The sequence below is a fragment of the Cyclopterus lumpus genome, chromosome 6 (genome assembly GCF_009769545.1).
Source record: "Cyclopterus lumpus isolate fCycLum1 chromosome 6, fCycLum1.pri, whole genome shotgun sequence".
In the NCBI taxonomy this organism is placed as follows: domain Eukaryota; kingdom Metazoa; phylum Chordata; class Actinopteri; order Perciformes; family Cyclopteridae; genus Cyclopterus; species Cyclopterus lumpus.
In genome coordinates, this window is record NC_046971.1 from 21,623,050 (window position 1) to 21,642,572 (window position 19,523).

Below are 19,523 nucleotides of genomic sequence, written 5' to 3' on the forward strand. Positions count from 1 at the left end.
GTACACATACGACATCCCTGTCCCAGGACCTCACATCGAATCAGGAAAAACTCCCCAAAAATAACCTTTCACAGGGAAAAAAGGGAAGAAACCTTCAGGAGAGCAACAGAGGAGGATCCCTCTCCCCGGATGGACAGAAGCAATAGATGTCATGTGTAGAGAATGAACAGCATTACAGAGTTACATAAACACATTACATGAATATGACAATGTATGAATGGAACTCCAATCCACATTGTTGTCATGTCTGTACTCATTTAACGTCATTGTGCCAGGGGTCACCTTTATTAAACTGCTGTTATTGTATCAGAGTAATATCTGTTGTAAAAACAACGTACACAAAAAAGGCCATAGGTTTCTGGTTTACACAAGCAACATATTTTATTGTCTGTACTGTATTCTATTTGTTTCTATTTATTTAGCAAAAACAAACAAAAGGACAAAGGAACTCTTATTGCTTCTTCCTCTGCTCTCGTAAAATAAAACCTGCCGACTCCTACATTTAACTGCAGGTGCTCTTTAGTGAAATATATGTAAAGAATCATTTTGTTGGCCAGAATGGTTAATATTCAGTGAGTTAAGGAGCAGGCATTCATTCACCATTTCTTGCTCATAATTTATAATGCCATCCAATTTACCACAAGAAACATTAGTTGAATCTTAGTTAGTTGAAGCACTTTTATGTATTTAATTTATAAATTACATTAAACAGCTATTGCCCTCGATGGACTGGCGGCCTGTCCAGGGTGTCCCCTGCCTTCGCCCTATGTCAGCTGGGATAGGCTCCAGCGCCCCCGCGACCCTAATGAGGATAAGCGGTATTGAAAATGGATGGATGGATGGATTAAACAGCTATCAATGGAATTTACATTTCTTGTTGTATGTGTCTCAGTATGTAATTAAGTCATTATCACACTCTCTAATTTCCACAAATAGGTTTTGTTTGCTTGGGCAATACTCATGAATATAACTTTGTACCGCAAAACTTATGTGGAAGAATTGCAATATTCCATTCAAACAAATCCCCGTTCCTAAGTGGTATACTATTGGCGTCTTGATTATTAAATTGTAATGGCTTTGTTACTCCATAATGTTCCTCTAAATCCTGTAGAATGTTATTTCTTTAATATTATTAGTAGAGTAGCTTGGGGACTGTCTTTCTGGCCACAAGATGAATAATAAAATGAACTTTGAGGCCACCTGTGTAATATCATATTGGAATTGTGTTTTTCATATCTTGTAAAAAATATATCAACGTGTTATATTTATGTAGATTTCAACCTGTAATTCTCTCACTTATTCTGTGCCTGCCGATTCACACAAACTCAAAAAATCCTTCATAGCTAATAATACCATGCAAAACATGTAGCAACCGTTTCTTTTTACATAATAAAGACACTGTCTCTTATTTCCTCATCAATTCAAATGTATTTTCTTGTTTTACCATCAAAAACATTGTATTTTTGTGAAGCACATTGACAGCACCATGTTATTTTGAATCCTATTCTTGCATGTATAGCAATTGTTTTCATTGTCATCACTCGATGGCACTGTTGCCTTTGTTTGCAGCGGAAGAAAATCAGGTCGGAACCAAAGTCCCAAGTCCAAGAAACCGCGACGGGGTGTTTTCACTGTGACACAGAACGTCATTGATTTGGAGCAGTAACACCATATCAACTAGCCGAGTTTGGTAAGTCCAAGTGACACAGAAATGAACTCGCTCGGTGAGAACCAGTCGTAGTGTGACACTCCGGTCCGCTCGGTGGAGCAGCAGAAAGCTCCGGTCTTACAACGTGACTCGGCTCCCGACAGCGGGGACGTCCGCTCGCTCACACGGTAATGAAGCTAAAGCTAGCCGTGGGGGGTCCTGCTCGGCCGCAGCTTTACAGCTCGAGCGTCTCACCTGAGCCAGTGAGGCGGACTGTTGTGTTGCTCATCGGTTGATTAGAAACCATCGCGTCGTCCGCACAGTTGCCTTGAAACGGAGTTAACGCTGTTCTCGTCGCCTGAGGTCGCGCCGAGTGAATCAACAGGGCCGCCGATTCAAACGGAGCGCGTCGGCCCAGCACGCGTTCCCCCTGTTTCACTCCACCGTCACCTCAATGAACATCTTGTGCGCTTTCCTCCAGCAGTCGTGCTTCACGAACATTTCTTTAAAATATGCGAGCGTCTCAGTTACTTGTGATGATTAAAGATGGCCACAAGGGAGAGCCAAAATTCCAGCAGTTATAGTGCAGTAGTCGAGATGGGTTTTTTGCTCAAAACTGAGTATTGATGGCTGAGATGGATTTATTAATTTGCTGGAATAGATAGACAAATAATTAATCAATTGATTTATTAATGATGTGTGCAGATCCCCATAGTAAAACCATTGAAAACCACTGCTATTGACTTCTTCAACTAGTATTCTATAAAGGCCCAACAGAAATAGACGGAGCTGTCTTAAATAAAGTGCATTACAGCAGTTTTTTAGAGTCACACAAGTGTGTTTTCTTTTTCTTTCGGTCAGTTGTAATGGAAGAGGGAGCGACAACGGGCGTCGAACTCAGCAGGAAGTTTGTGTCGGAATCTGAGCTTGATGAGAACAGGAAGAAGAGACAGGAGGAATGGGAGAAGGTTAGGAAACCCGACGACCCGGAGGGTAAGAACACACGTTTCCAAGACTCATAACTTCTAAATACACACCGCTGTGCGTACATCCACATTTATGTTCGTCTACTCATCAGAGGCCCCCGAGGAGAAGTACGACCCGCGTTCCCTCTTTGAGCGATTGCAGGAGCAGAAGGACAAGAAACAAGAGGAATATGACGAGCAATTTAAATTCAGTGAGTTTTGTCTCTCTGTCTTTCTTTGTTATCTGTTCACAAGACTTTTATCTTATTTTTTCATCTAGTTTTGAATTAAGGCTTCTCCCGTGTATATAGCCAGTCGCTATGTCCTGTAAAGATCAATTGTAAAGACACTGTTTTATTTCCAGTTGGTACTTTTAAATGCTTAAGTCAAATCCAACACTCAATGTCAAAGTTTCAGTTTTGACCTGTAGCTACTTGCTCATTACTTTACATTCAAAGATGGGTAATAAAAGATGGTTCACAACATGCATTATTGTATACAATGTTCTTATGATTAAAGAGGCACTCCGCCAATTTCTTACATTAAGGCCCGTTTAATCGTCACGGTTACCAGCTTCAGCCTGCAGAAACGAGAGTAAAATGCCGAGAGGGAGCTTTCTGCTCTGGCAAACTTACCATGATGATGGACTTTAGCTTCTAATGGAGTATTTTTATATAGCCTTAATGGTACTTTAATGTTACTATGATGAACTTTAAAGTATCAGTAAGACTATATACATCATAAATAATACTTTAAATACTGATCCCTCTCTATGGTCGATGTAAATACACGTCTGCTAAAAGACGGGATATTTCTATACAGTTATTCTTGTCATCTTTGCCACCGAGTCAGGTTCAGAGAGTAATCGGGCAGAAATCATGCAGGTTCACCATAAAAGCACTTCAGAAAAATGCAATCACTGTACGGCCATGTGTTCAGAGCATGTTTGTTTCCATGGTGACAGGGAACATGGTGAGGGGATTGGACGAGGAGGAGTCCAGTTTCCTGGACGAGGTCTCCCGGCAACAGTGCCTGGTGGAGAAGCAACGCAGAGATGAGGAGAAACAGGAACTGTTGGAATACAGAATATCCTTTTTTTATGTTTTGGTTTCTAAAAATAACATTTTAAATGAGTCTGTATCGCTTTTGGGATTATATTAGATGTTCTCCCCCATTTCTTTGAACTATAACACACTTTCAAGGTTTAAAATAAGCACTGAGATGAAGTCACAGCCAGTGTGTCTAGTTTATTTGGTTCATGAAATAACAATTGGAGGAGACTAGTGTCAATATACTTCATCGGTCTTAAGCACGATCTGCAAAACTCACACTGCCTTCAGAGCAAGAGGGTCAAAGAGTTATTTCTAAAGACTACATCCCTTAAAAAGCGAACGCAAAGCTTTCCTAAACTTAATACACATTTTATATTTAAGGCTAAAGTGAACTGATTAAAGGGTACAGTTGGTATTTTTCAACCTGGACCAGGCGGCAACATCCAGTTCTGAAAATGATGCCATTACCTCAGAATCTGAATTATATCATATATTATACCATTATGCTGATAAATTAAGTCCCTTAACCTGGATGTTTTTTGATAAATAACAGGTTCTGACCATATTTAATAATATGAGTCATGGACATTGTGCTGCTGCTTATTCTGAGCAAACAAGCATGAAGTGTTCATACGTAACATTCATCTCTACTGAGTTGGTGTCACATGCTTTTTAAACAAAGCAACAATGTCTATTACCATCTTCAGGTTCCTGAGCTGTATTATGAATAATATTAAGACAATGACATATAATGATAATGCTCTGATGTGTAACTAAAACCTTTAAAGAGTTTGAATAGATCAATGACCACAAATAATTACAAAGAGTTGATGCGTTTTACAAAAAAAAAAAAAAGGCTGACAATAAAATAAGCTTCGAAGAGACTATTAAATACAATCAGAAAATGTCATTCCAAACAAAAATAACATTGGAGTTTTAATTGTAAGCCTCACAGACACTAAAGGGTTATAGAGTCCGTGGTCGGTAACGGGTGCCTGGGGTCCGGTGTTTGGTGTCCTGGTAATGAGACGGTGGGCTGTGTGCCGCTCCGGTTCTTGTCCATATCTGTGTTGCTGCAGGGAGTGAAGTTTTGTTCCATTAAAGGCGAAGCGCCACAGCGTGAACCATTCTGGCACGACCAAACCAAACCAACACATTTTGCACTGTCCTCCCGGGCCACCCCTTAAATAACGCGCATGCTCGTTGAAACATTCTTGCTGCCCACTGAAACATCCAGAGTGTTTCACACTTGAGCTGACAAAGCAGCAGGTTCTGAAATTAACTGTAGTTTTTTGCTTTCTTTGTCAGCCACTCAAAGTTTATCTGCCATGTTTGAAATCTATTCGCTGAACGAAGGACTCGTCAGTGCTCTCTGGTGGACAAACTATGTAATTTGCGATACTGTTTCTAAATGATTTAATATTTAGTTTGGCATTTCTGTACTTATATTTCTTGTTAAAGTGTAAGCAAGCGACACATACTTGTTGGCCTGGCAACTAGCTATGTAGGATGGCCTTCTTAACGGTGCCTCTTCAGTGCTGATTGGCTGACAGTTTCTCCAGTTGCCGCTATGAGTGGGCACAATTGCTGAACAAATCTTGGATGTGGGCAGCGGGTCAGAGGTCAGGAACTAGCCTATTCTGTTTGCCTAATCCAATCTGGATCATTTCACTGCATTGCATAACCTCAAATGTTAGCCCGTGAAAGAAGCATGAGAATATTGTACCTCCTGTATTTCGGACAGACCACCGAATTCATGAACAGGACTCCTGTGATCCAACGGCGCTGTGCCTTTACATCAGAGTTAACACCACACTGTGAAATGAGTTGTAGCTCTCGGTGCTTTTCTCCAGTTTCTCCCTGTGAACTCTCACTTTTGTCTTTGCGGACAGACGGGTTTTGTGACAGACAGGTTTGTCTGCAGATGAAGAACAGAATGGGTTGTCGTGGAAACTGTATCATAGGCTGGTAACTACGGTGACCATTTAAAGCGGTTGCTGTGAACACAAAATACATGAACACACACGCATAGGTGCAAACCTTAGTTAATGCAGTGAAAACTCCCGGCTGCGTGGATGTACCTCATGCATATCTAATGCCTTGTGTTTCATCTGACCTTTTTGTTTTACACCACGTGTGCTTTGTCTTTGTGTCTTTCGCCGTCCATTTCCCTCCGTCTCTGCAAATCGACCCAATTTCATGTCTCCTGAGCTCCGTCCATCTCCCGGTGTACTTTTAGGCTTCATATCTGTGTCACCTCTCTCTGCTTCTCTGCGTGTGTGCTTTTTGTAGCCTCTCAGAACTGTGCCACTTTTTCCAGCACCAGAGAGATGTAATGGGCTAAATAGTTTGCTTCTGCTCGCCCCTGAGCTCCACTCTTTGTTCCCTACTCCATCCATTGTGGCCTGTTCACCTTAACTTTGTACTGTCACAGCGCTGTGGTGAAGCAAGCGGCCACTGAAAGCCGCAGAGAGCCCGAAAAGAAGGTGGCACCTAAACACTCGGGGGCGGAGCAAAAGACCAGCCATCTGTCTCAGGCCCATTTATTGGCTGGAGCCGTCAAGAGACGCAGGTAGGCACACATACACATCCTTGTTAAATTGAGCTGACTTTGTTTTGGAATGGGGTTAGCAGAACAAGCTGTATACAGCACCGGCCTTATAACGTTGATATGAAATGACGGCGTATTTACACCTCCAGAAGACACAGAGCAACATGATCAATTATTTGAACTTGTCTGTTTGAATCCTCTGAACCCCACAAAAGGCATAAGTATAAAAGTGTAAATGGTTCAATATGTACAGCAAGTGTTTGTATCTCTACGTCTAGCCAATCAGGACATTAATATTTCATCTTAAACATTAGGCCACAGTGAGTACAATGTGACGTAGAATAACTGATTGGAATCCCAGAGTCGCTCCCCTTTAGTTCTGTTTTCACCAACTCCTGATGAAAATATACTTCTCTTTACCTGCTCAAATCTCCACTATTGATGTCCTCCTACACTGTCCCCTGGGTGATTTTAAAAACTGTAAACCCAAAGTTCACAACTGAAGCTTTCAGACACATCCCAAGTCACATTGTACTCTGTCATTAGACCCATTGTTAGTGTGAACATCTTGATTTGAGCAGGCTTAAATCTTTTTAAATCTCTTTGTTCCATGACCCAGTTCCTCCCAGTCCTCAGACAGCAGTAAGAAACAGAAGGTGGAAATCTCAACGACAGGAAATGGAGACAGACACACAGGTGGGTTTCAGCCTGAGGCTTAAAAGGTAGGAATGCCCGACGGATATTTTTTTTTACACTTTCTTGAATGATGGAACTACAGTATCAGACCAGTCGGCAACCTCTGGTTCTGACGAGTAAAGCCAATGTGGAAATGTCTTAAACTTGCATTCTCTCTGCTGGCCAGCAGGGGTCAACTGAGTCTGACAAAATGACCCTAAAAAACCCAGTTCTAAACAGAACCGGTTCTAAATGAGTAATAAAAAAACAGCATCGATGAGGTTAGGACTTAACAGTTCTGCTATCAGTACTTTAATGACGTAGTGAGAAAATAAGCAACATTTGGGGAACAAGCAGAGCATAAATCTGCAGTTTTTGACTGTTGGCGAGCAGCCATCCGTCCTTTGTGGATAACATTTGGGATGCTGATGTTTTCCAATAAGAATAGGCTAAATATTAGCTGATTGTTTAGCTCCCTATGTATTGTAAAGATTTTCTAACTTTTTGTATTGTTGCTCAAGAAAGACTATTTGTTTACATATAATAATAATAATAATAATAATAATAATAAAACAACATTATTTTCTAAATTATTTGTATTTTTGTGTTATGGACTGAACCGATAAGCAGTTTTGATAGTATTTATAAAATCCTTGACTAAATCTTGACTATAAAGTCACGATGACTCTGTCCACTGACGGCGGTTCGGTGTAGGTAGTGGGCAGTTTACGGTGGGGTTCTCAAAGCCGTTTGACTGAAGTCTGCAGCCTCTTCTGCTGGAAGCAAGGCTGATGGGAACATTGGTGAATAAAATGGTAAAGTTGAGGCCGAGAATCCAAAGCGGAGAGATCAAAACAATTGAAACGGTCTGCTGAGTTAAGGGGAACTGCAGAGTTGCATTATCTCTGTTTTTGTCACCTTACACAAAAACACATGCTCCTATATTAATATATTAGTGCAGCTTTAAACTACAAGGTCTACCAGTCTATGTATGTCTCTAATCAGGCTCATAAAGCCAGTGCAATTGCTCACAAACAGCTGTTTTCCTCTCTTCACAACCAATTAATTCCATCCGTCTTGTATCTTAGGTCTAAACTGTCTGCCAGGTGGTTTTAGGTTATATAATCAGTTTGTCTTATTTTCAGGCTTTTCTTAGTGCTCGTTACCTGCAGGCAAATGTTTTTACAAATATTTGTGATTCCCCAGAACAAATTATACCGACTAAAATATAGTAATAATAATTACAAAATAACCCATCAACACAGTTGGTAAAAACATGTTTACTATGTTTTTAATTTCTCTTGGTCCTCGGTTACATAATTCAGATCCTCCAAAGAGTCACGGGGAGTTTGCATGTGGAGGCTCTGAATCTGACGGTATGTTGTGCTGTTCAGAACAGGAGGAAGGAGCAGGGGCAGCAGGCGGAGCTAAAGATCAACAAACAGTCCCCGGCTTGACGGCGAAGGCCCCCCCCGAGCTCCGGTCAAGGCGTGTTACACCTGCCGTCGGCCGCCGTGTGTGTGGGTGTTTTACCAGGACTCTGGGTTTATTCCGGCAGCAGCGACTCGGACAGCAGCTCGGACAGCGAAGGTAGCGTGGACGCAATCATGTTGCCATACCCCCAGCACAGCAGGGCCTACAGATAGACACACACACACCAGTATATACACACACACACACACACACAGAAGTCTGTATAGCTTCAGAACGGCTAGCAAATAGTCAGAAAAGGTATCTTCACACAGGATATACACACACACACAATAATACCTGCAGGCCACACAAGTTCATATCATGTTAGTCATACACTAGCAACATGTACACACCGAGCAAACGTTGTTAGTAGGCAAAGTTCAGCCGAGAAATATAATCTTAATAAATGGTAACATTTAAACAATTTAAACTCTGAAGTGAATCTTTGTATCTAATTGTTGTTTTTGCTATTCTGGCACTCAAACATGACACCTCCACCCTTCCTTCCCTCAACCACATCTCACACAGTCTAAGCCGAGCAACCAATCCCGCACTGACCACACCGACGACATCCTGCCCCCCTACACCCAACCCTACTCCCAACCCGAGCCACAGCGACTGCAAGCTGGCTGAGGGAACAGTGATTGACAGCTGTGGAGCGAGGAAGAGACACTACTTTAGACTGCGTCAAATGACTTCACACCTTTTTTAGCGATCTACGGCAAAAGGAGAGCGCCGAGGCAGGACATGCCTCTCTGTTTGGGTTAAATGCAAAGTCTGAAAGGTTTTATTTTTATTTGTGTGATGTAATGTTTTTTTCTTTTTGTCATCGATAGTTTGTTTTTAAAGTTGCATTGTGCTAGAAAGATGCTGGACTTTTGGCTGTCTCAGACGTTGGAGCTTTGTTTTGTTGGTCAAAGTCTGAGTAGCGTGAAATAAAGAGCTGTCCCTTGTACTGTGTGTTTGCTCTGTTTATTTGTGTGTGTGTGAGAGAGAGAGAGTGTCAGAGATATGGAATATGGAGAACCAACGAGCTTGTACAAACTAGTGGATGCTGCATCAATTCAGCTTTTTTTTTTGTTCACCAAGAAATGACTCCGTTTCAAGTTGTTTCTTTTGAATGGATGGAGGCACGAAGAGGTAAAAGTATTTCACAAGGGAAAAAAAGGGAAACCATGCAACAAATAATTATTTTGCCAGGTATTGAAGATGAAAATTACTGCCTGGAGCTGATAAAGATCGGCCTATGCTCTCACTGTTCTTAATACCTGCATGGCTCCGCCAGGTTGGTTTAAAACATCTGATTTGTGGATTGGAGCCAGACCTACGTGGGTCACATTAAGTGTAAAATTTGACTCATTAAATATCCTGAGCTGTGTAAATGTTTGTACTCTTTAGTGGAGAAAATGTCAGCGTTGCTCGAGCTCTCAGTGAGCCTTTGGGGAAACACGGTGATGATCAGACTGGGAGATAATGCTATCTGGTGTTCACGGTCGGTAACAAGCGTTTCAGATTGTCTGAGGACAGTTCATTGACATCAAGTGTTGCTCGGTTTAGCTGACAGATGAAGATCGGTATCACTGGTGTAAAGAAAGAAAATACGAGAAGTGTTCCAAACACAAGTGAGTTACATTATTTATTCAGAGTAATAAATACATGTGAACATCTTTAAATATTCTGATATGAACCGATATCAATAAATAGTTCAATGTGTTGCTCCTCTTTGCGGTTTATTTATACGGCATGTTTCAGCAACAAAGCAATTCAAAGTGCTTTACGTAAAAAGAAACACACCAACAAAAGGACATGAACAGGAGAAACTGCACTCACTTGGACCACGAGGAAATATCACCCTCTCAAGCTAGCACCCATCCCAATGATGTAATTGCTTCTCGCGTCTGGAGGATCGCCATGCAGGCAGTGTATCTTGTTTACAAAAAAAACGTTGTCAACATGTCCAAGTTAGCTCATCAGAAAAAATGTCATTGTCGAAGAGCTCTTTTACGTTGTTACTAACTGATTCCGCTGCGCCTCACATTCATTTCTGTACCCATGACATCTATTGCTTCTGTCCATCCGGGGAGAGGGATCCTCCTCTGTTGCTCTCCTGAAGGTTTCTTCCCTTTTTTCCCTGTCAAAGGTTATTTTTGGGGAGTTTTTCCTGATCCGATGTGAGGTCCTGGGACAGGGATGTCGTATGTGTACAGATTGTAAAGCCCTCTGAGGCAAATTTGTAATTTGTGATATTGGGCTATACAAAATAAACTGAATTGAATTGAATTGAAAATTCATGAAGTCATTTTGTTTTTTTGGAAGCCATCTCTGACTCAGCAGGAACAGCTGCCCCATGAACCTCCTGTATAAAAAGGTTATGTAAGAGGAGAGAACGAGGTCAATGTTAACTTACGCCAACGTCTGTTGGGGAGAATAAAACAAACCACCCAATACAGCTGAATCTAAAGGTTACTGTGAGAAGGAACATGGTATTTCATACAGCCTTTGTTGTACTCTTATCCTTAAGAATGGAAGACAAGCTCTCCACATTAATGAGTAGCCTGAAGCCTTCCCTCTTTGATAGTTCTTGTGGTTATGGCTTGCTCAGGGCGGCCTTGACTTCCCATGATCCTCTCTTTGTGCTCGCTCACCTCGTGTGTTGTACCTGCTGCCGTGGTCCTGCCTGACACCGACAATGTTATTGTGTTGTTCTAATCTGTACACATAACATCTCCTGGGAGAGGGAGCCCTCCTCGATTGTTCTCCCACAGATATCTTCCTTCTTTCTTTTCCCATTAAAGTTGTTTTTGGAAGGGCAGTTTTTGCCCTATCTGATGTGACAATCCAAAGACACAGGATATTATATGTTGTAGAGATTGTAACGCCTCCTGAGGCAAATTTGTGATAATGGGCTATAAACCAGTCCACCAGCAACCATCTATACAGTGAAACACATAAAAAAGGAAATAAAGTCAAACTTTGAGTTACATTCATTACTTTGACTGTTTTGATAGTCTTTGTTTGATTGATTTTAGTCTGTTGCATTGGCACACAATCCGACCTCTCCAATATGTGTAATTGTGGCACAGCTGGCCCAGGGTGGGTTCCTAATTACAAGAGGTCCTCGAGCATGCAGCCAACTCACTCACTCCCTCACTCACTCCCATGGTGTAGATAATAATGGCAAAGCTGCCGCTAAAGCAGAGTAACACAGCAAAGCAAGGTATGGCAGCAGTGGCAATTAGAGTCTACAAAAGAAAAATAACTGGCGTTTATCACTGTTCAGTTACATTAATATCTTCATGCGATAATAACGCATGAAGATATTAATGGCTGACTGTACCCTCCCACAACAAGTGGAAAAGCTGCGAATATCTCTGCACTCAATGGCGATAGAGCGTCGGCTACCACTCCATGCCAACTAGTTGCACACGCGCGCACACACACACACACACACACGTGCGCGGAGCATCAACACGTCGGCCTGGAACACACAGACGTTCCACAGCGTGAAGACACTCAGTGAGATACATCGGGATGAGGGAAACAAGGCCACACACTCAGGGCACAAGCTTTGAGAGAGGTAGCCTCTCACTACAGTCAGCTAATTGCACTGCTCATCACTTAATGCACACTTTGTTAACTTCAGTCCGATTCACTTTAACTCTCTGACTTAGCATTACCTGCTCATAGTGTTTTTTTAAAAAACTTTATTCAGTGAGCTAGTGGCGGCTCGCCATTTCAAATGGGGGTGGAAGGCTCGAGCCACATCCACACATCTGATCTCGGTGCTGTCTAATCAAAGTATGTGCTGTTATGATTCACATTTAACATTATATTCTGCGTTGACTCTTTTGTCAAAGTTAGGTCCTCTCCCTGCGGTGTCCCGCCCAGCGTCTGACAAGTGTTTGCTGTGCACTGTCAACTCATTTTCAGGGGAAGTTTACACGCAGGTCGATTTGTTGCTCAATGGCGTCGTGATGCCGTTATGTGTCATTATACACGACTATTACGAGACGGGGCTCCTGTGTCACTGCAGACGCGTAAAAAACTGTGGTGTATTCTCCGCTTCCTTAAAAGATCGATTTCCAACATACCGATTCACATGTGCTTTTGGTCAGTGGCCCCTCAAAACAATGCTCTTTTGACCTGTTGGAGTCTGTTCCTGTGCCCGGAGGTCATGTGTTAGAGGCCTTTGTGCGACCACATCTGTTATGTCCAAATCTTGTTATAGGATACTCCTTCCTGTGTCTGGAAAATAAGTGTTTAGATTGGGGGTTCCTGAGTGACGTTATGGATCTCAGGAACTGAGCACGACAAAGTGGGTATATAACTGAGCTGCGGTGCAGTCTCAGTAGACTCTCCATTTGATTGCGAAGTCTCCGGGCTGACTAGTCGCTCGTTAGGACCTGTGATTCCTCTCTGTAATAAACTCCATTATACCAGAAAGAACAGTGTCTGCGGAGATTCCTTCATCCTCATTCTTCAACATCACTGCCGCTTGAAAGATACGACAAAACACAAGAACACATTCTACGTGCACATGTGTGAGCATAGACATTTCCATCAATTTTCAACGGACAATAAACCTTTTCAGATTTTCTTTGCGGTTGTTTTGCGTCTCTTTGTGGTTGTGTATTTGTGTGTGCGTTTTTGTGTTGTTCTGCTCTCATATCCACAGACACAAAGAGCACATACTGTTTCCTTCAGTTTATTAACCTGAGTGAGAACATATAAACAACTTTAGAAAATTAAGAGCAACACATTTAGTACAAAGATGCACAGCAACACACAGAGTTTAGGTACACAATTCAACACTGCATAAAAAGTACATTAAAAACATGTCAGAAACATTGGCTTATCAGAACATGAACAGCATCATATAAATATACATTCGATATATATGCATATCAGAAACTCCTCTTTCAACTCCAATCATTAAAACTCTGAAAGTAACAGCCTCCTCTAACACATCTGTGTTTGCCATGTGGTACTTCATTCCCTTTCCACAGAATCTCATTAAAATATTTACAAAATCTGATAAATACATCAATTGGAGGAAAAAAATACATAAAAACAAACATGCATTAGTGATCATCAGCCTCAGTTTGTAAACAGTGCGTAGATATTGGCATCATGCAGGATACACTGAAGTCATAAGAAATACAAGGAGTTTGCAGAAGCTAGCAAAATGGCCCCATATTTAAAAGCCTAATGAGTTCACAAAGTATCCCACATCCATCCTGCATTAGTGCTACAGCTGCCACTACGGCCTCATGCTCCTCTGATTCTGTCCTCTTGAATCAAACAAGCATAGTGGAGCTTTAAAACTCAAATTTCAGACAACTGGCCATTAAAACCAAAATAGTGCCCTGTTCAGGCTCAGTCTGTGAGTCGGCCACACGTGAGCACAAAAGCAAACCGCCTTCGTCTGATCCGCTACCTGAAAAGGATCCATAAGACAATGGGACGGGATTCAACCACTGATATATTTCAGCCGAGAAGGGACTCTACACTAAGAAGTTGTATGCATCACATGGTATCAATCACAACACACGCATGCACAAAGAAAAAGAAAAGAAAAAAAACCTACATCCTGATAAAACAAGAAGCTTTTCATTTCTCTTACAAAAAGGCCAGTGTTTTACCTGCATATTCATGAACATCCATATCATTTGGAGACACCTGCCATCACTATAGACATGCAAGGTCCTTTATTAAACGTTATTTTTCATGGTTCTGTGTGCTGGAAAGCTTTAAGAAACAGAGAATATCGCCACTGATGGATTCACACCAGATACTGACCAAACACCAAACAACCTTGCAAATATACTGGCAGGATGTCTTCAATGTTTGACTATTTTTTGTGTTTTTTTGTTTGTCCACAACTCGTTTTTTTTTTGTTCACAGCCAATATACACGTTTTCATTCTGCATGGTTTGCCGTTGCTGAGAAGAGAAGTTGTGTCGAGCTATTGTACAGCGTGTGCGCTCTCGTGGTCGGGCGTCTCACTTCGGTGCTGTGTTGGTGGGCGGTAGATTCCGCTGTTTAAAGTACTGGGTGACCTGCTGAGGCAGTTCTGCTAGGATGGACTTGGCGAGGGTCTCCTTGGGCGCCTGAGAGAGAAAAAAAGCGGGAGAGCACATTCATTTCTACAAAAGCCCAAAACACAAAAAGTCAACTAAAAGGAAGGCTGAAAAATTGGTTAGAATAACTGGTGATTGTGGTCTACTTCTGCTTCGAGTGACCTTCCCTGACTATATGCCTGGTATTGGCAGGTCCAGTGCATCAGAGGGTACTGATGGTTGTGTGGTCTCTACTGTCGTAGTGTCGTTCATGGACATTTGCTGATTATTGATCCCATCTTGTCGTGATTTGTGCTAATAAACTCTCTCACAATAATTGCTACCAACTTGCTCACGACCAACTCTATGAAGATAATAAATGCATAGCCAAAAGACACTGGCAAACACATCAGCTCATCATTTCGGGTCATTGATACGTTTCTTCTCTGTCTCCCTCTCCATTATGTTTGTTGCTGTCTCTCACCCTTCCACCGATAAACTGGAACGGAGCCAGCAAACACTGTGTTGCTCCCACTACAAAGGAAGTCAGCTCGCCCACCACCCATGCCCACACACACACACGCACACACACACACGCACACGCACACACGCACACACACACACACACACACACACACACACACAATATACACTACAATGAACAAGAAATGCAAAGTGAGTCCTCTGTTGTGCAGACTACAAATGTGCACACACTTACAACCCATGTGCTTATCGACAGCACACATATTTGGACACTCACACATATTTGGACACTCACACTGGAGTTTTTTAATGTGCTGTATTTATGCTCATCAACACACACACACACTCACACACACGCTCAGTGTCTCTGTCGAGTCTGAGATAACCAGGCAGCTCTCCTCATCTCGCAGACCCCGCATGTGCGGAGTGTGTGAGCAGTTACAATCTGAGTAGCAACAGGCTGCCATTTGGTAACACGTTCACACTCAGACAGCATGACATCGTGTCATTAGGTGAAGCCTCTAACGTGGAACTAAGATGGAATCAAAGAGACAAGAGTGCAAAAATCATCGGCAAGTCAAAACATTTGCTGAAGCGGCATCTCGGCAAATGGTGACCGAAAGATGTCAAACCACTTCAAACTTAAATTTAAAGAAGCGATTCCTTCTGCATTTGATTCAATACCACGTCTCAATGTGATGGAGGACCCCTGTGCTAACTTTAGTCCGTCCCAGATTGATCATATTGTCGATAGTGCTACAGGCTCACTGAGAATGACACTAGACTCGATAGCCCCACTGAAGAAAAAGACAGTGAGGCAAAGGAGGTTTGCTCCCTGGTATAACCCTCAGACCCGCGACCTAAAGCAAACTTCACGAAAGCTTGAAAGCATATGGCGTTCCACCAATCTGGAAGAATCACGCTTAGTTTGGCGAGCCAGCCTTAAAACATAAAAAAAGGCTCTCCGTAATGCCAGAGCAGCCTATTACTCATCAGTAATAGAGAAAAATAAGAACAACCCCAGGGTTCTCTTTAGCACTGTAGCCAGGCTGACAGAGAGTCACAGCTCTGTGGAGCCGTGTATTCCTATAGACCTCAGTAGTAATGACTTCATGAACTTCTTCAATGAAAATATTTTAACTATTAGAGGCAAGATTGATGAACTCTTGCCCTCGGCGTTATCACATCTTGTCTCAAAAAGATGCAGAAAAGCTGGTTCACGTGTTTGTTACTTCCAGACTAGATTACTGCAACTCCTTATTATCAGGCTGCTCTAATAAGTCTCTTAAATCCCTCCAGTTGATCCAGAATGCTGCAGCTCGTGTACTCACAGAAACTAAGAAAAGAGATCACATTACTCTTGTATTAGCTGCTCTGCACTGGCTCCCTGTAAAATCAAGAATCACATTTGAAATTCTTCTCCTCACCTACAAAGCCTTGATTGGTGATGCACCATCATATCTTAAGGAGCTTGTAGTACCATATTGCCCCACTAGAGAGCTGCGCTCACTAAATGCGGGGCTACTTGTGGTTCCTAGAGTCCTAAAAAGTAGGATGGGAGCCAGAGCCTTCAGTTATCAAGCTCCTCCTTTATGGAACCAGCTTCCACTTTCAGTCCGGGAGGCAGACACAGTCACTTCATTTAAGAATAGACTTAAGACTTTCCTGTTTGATATATTGCTTATAGTTAGGGCTGAATCAGGTTTGCCCTGGTCGAGCCCCTAGATATGCTGCTATAGGCTGCTGGGGGATGTTTTAGGATACACTGAGCACCTATCTCCTCTTCTCTCTCTCATTATGGATGAATTTACATCTCTCCATTGCACCTTATTAACTCTGCTTCCTCCCCGGAGTCGTTGTGACTTCACGTCTCATAGGGTCCATTGGGCCTGGAGGTGTCTGATGCCTGGTGAACCGGCCTCCCGCGTTGGCCCTGCTGATGCGCCCCCCGCCCCCCCCCTCCTCTCTACTTCCTTCTGTTTCATGGATTGGAGTTCCATTCATACATTGTCATATTCATGTAATGTGTTTATGTAACTTTGTAATGCTGTTCATTCTGAACACATGACATCTATTGCATCTGTCCATCCGGGGAGAGGGATCCTCCTCTGTTGCTCTCCTGAAGGTTTCTTCCCTTTTTTCCCTGTGAAAGGTTATTTTGGGGGAGTTTTTCCTGATCCGATGTGAGGTCCTGGGACAGGGATGTCGTATGTGTACAGATTGTAAAGCCCTCTGAGGAAAATTTGTAATTTGTGATATTGGGCTATACAAAATAAACTGAATTGAATTGAATTGAAACCACAGCTCGAAAGTAACAAGTATCAAGTATTTCACCATACAATGGGATACTACAACACAGTTTTTTTCACATCAAAGATTTCTTCCTGAGCTCTTCTCACTGATTTTTGAAGCTGACAGGACTAGAAGAAGAAGAAAAATCCCTATCTAGGAGCACTTGAATCAGAACGTGGTGGGGTTGTTTGCTTTGGTCGCGAGGCAACTGTCAATCAAACCACATTCACACAGTCCTGATGAAACAAAGAATGAATGAACTAACTCCCGTATCAGAGAGCGTCAACCATTTAGGATAACAAGACACCTTCGACTGGACTTTAGCTTTGTGTCTGTATATGTATATTACTATTCAATATAGGTGCTTTAATGTTTTTTGTGAAACTAGACTTTGTGACACAACACAGTGCAAAAAGTCCATTAAATTCACAAACATCCTTTTGAAGGCAAAGACTTGACCAACTTGACAACAATTAAAATTCTTCATTGTTCTGTTACAGTAAACATCGACCATGACTTACAGCTGTTATATTTCTTTCTTTTTTTCTTTTTACAATGCAGGTTCTGCTGGTTTTCAGAAGCCGGTACTCACATTTCGGAAATCTCTGAAAGGGACAAACTGCACAATGTCGCGAACAGCCTCCTCTCCCGTGTTGGACCTTAAAACGCTGGCGTCTCCATCCAAGAACTCCATGGCAGCGAAGTCCGCGTTGCCCACACCGATGATGATGATGGACATGGGAAGCTTCGACGCCTGGACGATTTCCTGACGCGTCTCGTCCATATCGCTGATGACACCGTCTGTTATGATGAGGAGAGTGAAGTACTGCTGCACAGGGGAAGTGGGGTGGTGGAGGGGAAGATATGGAGGGAGAAATGATGGAGAGAAGACACAATGGGAAATGAGAAATACCCTGAATGTGATGTCACAGCTAAACCTTGAATCTCGTCTAAAGTCCCTTGAAGAGAACTCTGCATGAGGAAAATAGACTGGGACAATACGTTGAAATCATTATGATTATGCTGTCAATAATGGTGAGCAGAGTGATATAGTGTTGTGTAGGCGGAGGAGGAGAAGTGACACAAAAAAGAGATTGTTAGGAGTGCCGGTGAAGAAGAGATAGAAAGTATTCAAGAGGAAGAGAGAGCTCGACCACACTGCATGAGAGAGAGAGAGAGAGAGAGAGAGAGAAAATATAGAAACCAGAATGAAAGCTTTTTTGCATTACAGCAAGTCGGGCCACATTCTTATAACACCATCTGCTCCTGGAAAAAAAAAGATGGAAGGGAAAAAAGTGAATCGACAGATGAACAAGGGGACGAGACGAAAAAAGAAAGGAGGATCAAATACAAAAAATGTGGAATCAGAAGGGAAAGGGACTGAAATATCCTGGAGCACGTTGCAATCCATACATGTGGAATGTTATCATTGGATGAATCTTTTCTGTGACTTTAACCACAAGAGGACAAACCTGAATAAATGAGTGGAACATCATGAATGCATAAAGGGCGCACACATTTACGTCTGTATAAACTGGAAGAATTCTTTCATTCACAAGTCTGTGCACACAGATGGCACTCATCCTGTCTCTTATTTACAAGAAACAAACATACACAAATGGTAAATAAAGCCCTTTCAGGAGACCATTTCTATAAAATACACTTCGATAAAGACATACATAAATGCTTGCATAGGAAAGAAGGATCTTTTTTTAGGAAGCAAGCATCATTATTTGTTTTTGCATTCAGACATTGACTTGACTCCGTCTGCAGAGTGTTAATATTGAACATGGCCAAATGATTATTGAGATATACTAAGGACATACCCTTACCCTTAGACATTGCCCCACTACAGAGCTGCGCTTACTAAATGCGGGCTAGAGAGTCCTAAAAAGTAGGATGGGAGCCAGAGCCTTCAGCTATCAAGCTCCTCTTTTATGGAACCAGCTTCCACTTTCAGTCCGGGAGGCAGACACAGTCACCTCATTTAAGAATAGACTTAAGACTTTCCTCTTTAATAGTGCTTATAGTTAGGGCTGAATCAGGTTTGCCCTGGTCGAGCCCCTAGATATGCTGCTCAAGGCTTATAGGCTGCTGGGGAACGTTTTCTCCTCTTCTCTCTCTCCTTATGGATGAATTTACATCTCTTCATTGCACCTTACTAACTCTACTTCTTCCCCGGAGTCTTTGTGACTTCTCATAGGGTGTGTCTGAAGCTGGTCCTGGCTCCTGGGTCTTGACTTTTTGCCCCTGCTTCCTGCATCAAGCTCCTGGCCTGGACCTGACTACCTTCCCAATGGCCTTGCCTCCTTCTCTGTGCCTCCT

At 42.4% G+C, this 19,523-nt stretch overlaps 2 protein-coding genes across 3 annotated transcripts in view; one reads left to right on the forward strand and one right to left on the reverse strand.

Moving 5' to 3' along the window:
• Positions 1-1,621: 1,621 nt before the first annotated feature.
• Positions 1,622-9,005, forward strand: psme3ip1 (proteasome activator subunit 3 interacting protein 1). The gene is given in 9 exon segments (XM_034534197.1): positions 1,622-1,690; positions 2,510-2,641; positions 2,727-2,825; positions 3,578-3,699; positions 6,098-6,237; positions 6,836-6,912; positions 8,286-8,358; positions 8,360-8,481; positions 8,893-9,005. Coding segments are annotated over 8 exon segments (765 nt in total). The 5' UTR covers positions 1,622-1,690; positions 2,510-2,514; the 3' UTR covers positions 8,898-9,005.
• Positions 9,006-13,055: 4,050 nt separating this feature from the next.
• The window catches only part of cpne2 (copine II), a 36,231-nt gene continuing 29,763 nt past the window's right edge, over positions 13,056-19,523 (reverse strand). For both annotated transcript variants that reach the window (XM_034534196.1, XM_034534195.1), the window contains exons 14-15: positions 17,791-18,027; positions 13,056-14,474 (exon numbers count right to left, since the gene is read on the reverse strand). In XM_034534196.1, the coding sequence (XP_034390087.1) occupies positions 14,367-14,474; positions 17,791-18,027 (345 nt within the window). In that variant the 3' untranslated portion in view covers positions 13,056-14,366. The remainder of the gene's footprint in view (positions 14,475-17,790; positions 18,028-19,523) is intronic.